The sequence below is a fragment of the Arachis duranensis genome, chromosome 8 (genome assembly GCF_000817695.3).
Source record: "Arachis duranensis cultivar V14167 chromosome 8, aradu.V14167.gnm2.J7QH, whole genome shotgun sequence".
NCBI classification, from domain to species: domain Eukaryota; kingdom Viridiplantae; phylum Streptophyta; class Magnoliopsida; order Fabales; family Fabaceae; genus Arachis; species Arachis duranensis.
Genome location: NC_029779.3, coordinates 3,709,159 through 3,713,806, shown reverse-complemented (window position 1 = coordinate 3,713,806; position 4,648 = coordinate 3,709,159). Strand labels below are relative to the sequence as shown.

The window sequence follows — 4,648 nt, the reverse complement described above, 5'->3', positions numbered from 1 at the left end:
GCACTGACTTTGAGAGGACCAATTTCCCTTTTTAATGAAGAACTGCACCAACATTCATGGGTTTTTGGACATAGTAACTTTATAGCTCTCACTTTTGGATCTTAAAGTATGTATTGGGCTTCCTAATAAAAACTGTGCCTATTGGGCTTCTAATAAAATCCTCGAAGACTCAACGTTCGACCACACAGCAGAGTTTGAGATCTCTTGCCCTGTTTTCGTATCGAAGTCCAAGTAAAAATTTCTGTCCAAATAAAGAAAAAAAAAGGAAAAGAAACGTTATCTTTTTATATCCAAGTCCAAATAAAGAATTTTCGTCCATAATTTGCTCACAAACAACTGCACTACCATGACCACACAAAAAAGAACAACTGCACTACGTTCATTCCCAGCTAAGATTAGGATTTGGTACTAGAATCCTTGCATAAATAATATATACATATAGGTAATGATTCAAACAACATTTATTGATTTGATCAAATAGGTAAACAAGTTGCACGTACACGCGGACAGATTTAGCAGTACATTGGTATACAACGCAGTAGTAATAGTAATAGTAACAGTAATAATAATAAATAGTAAAAAGGATCTATGAATCCATTGTAATGTAACAGAGTCGCATATGCAAAGTAACTCCTATATTACATTCTTCATAGTTGACCCCTTCTTCTTCCACAGCAACCTTAGATGTTTGGCCTCACATTCAAACGACTTGCTACCTTCTGACCAAGAGAACGATCAGCCTGAGTCAGGTATGAGATCCAAATGCTGCGGATTTCATGGGTCAGACGTTGGTCAGACAATGCCTCAATCCATCTGCGGATAAATCTTTCTTGTCTGCCACAATCATAATAATCCAATGTTAGGACATAACAACATATAAACATGCATGTTATTAGTTCCAGATTATACTATAATTTGTGATAAGATAATAAGAACCTGTCAGGTGCCCAAGAACGGTATCTATCTCCGCCTTCCTTAAAGTTGTTCTCCTTCACAATTACACTCTGCATATATTAAAATAATTTCATTTGTTATCAGGATTAAAATTCAAACAACTATTGTCATCTGATTGAAGAACTAGCTAACCCTTTCGCGTTGTCCACTGATAAGAGCATTAGACATGGGGACCCTTTCTGCGTGACGAACAGGATCAAACCTTGAAGGGAAGTAGTTCACCTGTCAAATTTGAACACTAGTTAGTTACAAATTTAGTTATGGAAACAGAATGTAAACTAAAGCAATTAATAAAGGTGTGTGTACCTCTTCATCCCTGTGCATGAAGTTCATAAAACCATCATGGTGATTGTTATGATGAGCACATTTTGGAGCATTAACAGGAATCTGAAGATAGTTAGGACCAAGCCTATGCCTCTGAGTGTCGGCATAAGCGAAGATCCTACCTTGAAGCATCTTATCATTGGAGTAGCTAATACCGGGCACCACATGCATACTGAAAGCAAGCATTTCATTCTCAGCGAAGAAATTATCAATGTTCTTGTTCAAAACCAAGCGACCAACAGGCTGAAGAGGAAGAATATCCTCCGGCCAAGTCTTGGTAGTGTCAAGAGGGTCAAAGTCAAAATTGTCCTCGTGATCAGGGTCCATAGTCTGAAAGTAGAGCTTCCATTCGGGGTAGTTACCCGCAGCGATGGAATCATACAAATCTTGCGTTGCGTGGCTGTGGTTGGTTCCTCCGATGCGAATGGCCTCTTCTTCTAGAAGGGACTTAACGCCGCAAGTTGGCTTCCAGTGAAACTTGACATACAGAACCTTGCCAGCTTTGTTGAGGAGAGTGTAGGTGTGAACACCGAAACCCTCCATGTGACGGTAATTGATGGGGATGCCCACGTCATCATAGAACCACGTGAAAGTGTTGAAGCTTTCGGGATGGTGGGAGAGGAAGTCGAGAATGCGCCAATTCTCTTGGACGTTGGACTTGGGGTTTGGCTTGAAGGCGTGGATGACGTCAGGGAATTTCATGGCGTCGCGGATGAAGAACACGGGGAAGTTGTTGCCGACGAGATCGAAGTTGCCTTCGCGGGTGTAAAACTTGGTGGCGAAGCCGCGGGGGTCGCGGATGGTCTCGGGGCTGCCGCGCTCGTGGATGACGGTGGAGAAACGGACGATGACGGGGGTTTGCACTCCCGGGGCGCGGAGGAAGTCGGCGCATGTTAGGTGTGAAACGTCGTGTGTCACTTCGAAGAACCCCTTAGCGCTAGCTCCCCTCGCGTGCACTACACGCTCCGGGATCCGCTCCCTGTCGAAGTTTGCAAGCTTCTCCACAAATTGATAATCCTCCAACAGAATTGGACCTGCATGCAATTAATTAATTAAATTCTATGTTACGATATGAACAATAAAATATATTGGATATTCAATTCAATAGTAATACAGATAATTATGGATAAAATTTTAGTAGATACACAATAATTTTTATAAAAAATGTGAATAATAGACTTTAAAATTAGTTCAATAAAATAAAAACACATTATTCCTCTAAATTATCTATCTAAATCTTAATATTAGAATAACCATTAACACATCTAGTTAATTAAACATCTAATATATCTATTGTTCATATTATTTAATATTTTTATTGTCTATTTATACCTTTTTATATTAATTATTTTAATTAAATAATTATTTTTTTTGATTCAATTTAAACACATTAATAATATTGTTTACAAAAATCATTATCAACCACCAAATCCTATACTAATTTACCATATTTTTCTTGTCGCTTCTTCTTTCTCTCTACTATATATTGTCAATCCATGAACCATCAAATCCACCACTCATCTTTTGTCTTTGTTCATCTATAACAATATAGAAAAAGTACAATTCTTTTTTCCTTAAAAGAAGAAAGCTTCCTAAGATGGTGAAAGAGATGTGTACGGATATTGACCTCAATTTGTTTTCATGAAATTGAAAAATATTTGCTCAAAAAATTATATTTCATCATGTGCTTGTGCGGCTATTCTTGCAACTCAACTAGTCAACTATACTTCTTTGGTACGGTATAAAAGAATTGACACTTAATTATATATCATTATATCATAAAAAACAAATAATTTTTAAATCTATTATTTAAAAAATTATATTAATATAAAAATTATTTACTAAATTAACCAATTTGTATTTATGTATATTTGTGTATATTATTTTATATATTTTTAAAATAAAATCAAATACTTCTAATAAAATAATTAAATTTGTCATGATAAAATACTTAACTATTTTTATAATATTATAATTGATTTCTTAACACTAAATATGTGTCTTTATAATTATAAATCCTAATTAGTGTCTAATATTTTATGTTGATGGAGCATAATTGTTTTATTTTAACAAAAACCTTTTTAACCTCTTTTTTCAGATTAACCCACTCTTTCTTTTATCTCTCTTCCTTTGTTTTTAAATCTTTTTCCTTCTTTTTTTTCTCTTTTCAAGAGAGAGTTACACACAATTAAAGTTTTAAATGCTACATAAATAATTAATTTAACCTTGATATGTATACCAAAGACCAAAAATCTTCCAGTCATTTATATAATTAATGAACAAATAATTAAAAACAAAAAGAAATATATTAATTATTTATTTATTTTTACCTTTATATACATAGTTATTTGTATAATATTTGATTTTTCAAAAGGAAAAGGGTAAGAATAATTAAGATGGATGATACCTCTGTTTCCAACAGTAAGAACGGAGTTGTTGTTCCAAACAGGGTTGCCGCTGTTGGTGGTCCAGAACGGTGTGTTGAACGCGCTCGATGGCCGGTACTGAACAACAACAACCCAATCACCATTATTATTCAAACTCAAACTCAGAACACAAGAGATAGATATATATGTACAAATAAGAACAAAGCGATCAGTAGTTGAGAGATCAGAGAGTTAGTTTCTCCTTAGCTTGAGTGAAGAAATTAAAGAACGAAATGCATGCATGCCTGGTAGTGTTGCATACCTTGTAAGGATCCATTGTATTGGAAGGGTAAAGAAGACTACCGTACTCTACTGTAGTGTGACTATCCACACAACAAGAACCCTGTGTTTTCGTGAGCAAACCACAAGCCTTATATTACACCTTTATAAAGCCCCCTCTCTTATTTTCCGCTTTTCTTTTCTCATCCTTATTTTTATAAAAAGGAAAAAATAACAGGTATATTCTTTATTATTAATTAATAATGACTCTTAATTGAAATGATAGAAATTAAATTGTTAGGTATATCGCTACAAATATCTCGATCTCAAGTCACAGCAACTATGATCGTGACATATCATCTCTCTCTTTCCATTAATTAATTATAAAAATTAACCGCAGTAAAATTCCTCATAAATATGAGTAGCCAATAATTGTGTCCTACCACGTCCCCAACTATATCAGGATCATTATCATCACCAAACAGAAGTGGAATTATAATCAACTTATGAATTATAAGCAAGTATTTTTAGAATAAAAAGTATAAAAAATTAATTTTTAGTTGGATAATTATTTTAATATTAAAATTTAAAAAAATAATTTAAAAGTATAGTATACTTTTATTTGATTGATGATTGTTCATATTGTTCAATAAAATCATTGTTCCTAAATATATTTCATAGATTTTTACGTGAACAATATATGAAGTGAACCGACAACACACACT

General features: G+C 34.0%; 1 protein-coding gene across 1 annotated transcript; it reads right to left on the bottom strand.

Moving 5' to 3' along the window:
• Positions 1–443: 443 nt before the first annotated feature.
• Positions 444–4,127, bottom strand: LOC107460209 (catalase). Its single transcript, XM_016078545.3, has 6 exons — positions 3,967–4,127; positions 3,686–3,782; positions 1,261–2,312; positions 1,087–1,176; positions 937–1,004; positions 444–834 (listed from the first exon to the last, which is right to left on the bottom strand). Exons 1-6 carry the CDS (start codon positions 3,979–3,981, stop codon positions 681–683), a joined length of 1,476 nt encoding a protein of 491 aa, XP_015934031.1. The 5' UTR covers positions 3,982–4,127; the 3' UTR covers positions 444–680.
• Positions 4,128–4,648: the final 521 nt, after the last annotated feature.

Excerpts from the sequence above, each read along its gene's own strand:
- LOC107460209 (XM_016078545.3), bottom strand. Across the intron at positions 2,313-3,685 it reads TCTTACTGTTGGAAACAGAG|GTCCAATTCTGTTGGAGGAT; the intron begins GTATCATCCATC and ends AATTGCATGCAG. Across the intron at positions 1,005-1,086 it reads TCAGTGGACAACGCGAAAGG|AGTGTAATTGTGAAGGAGAA; the intron begins GTTAGCTAGTTC and ends TAATATATGCAG.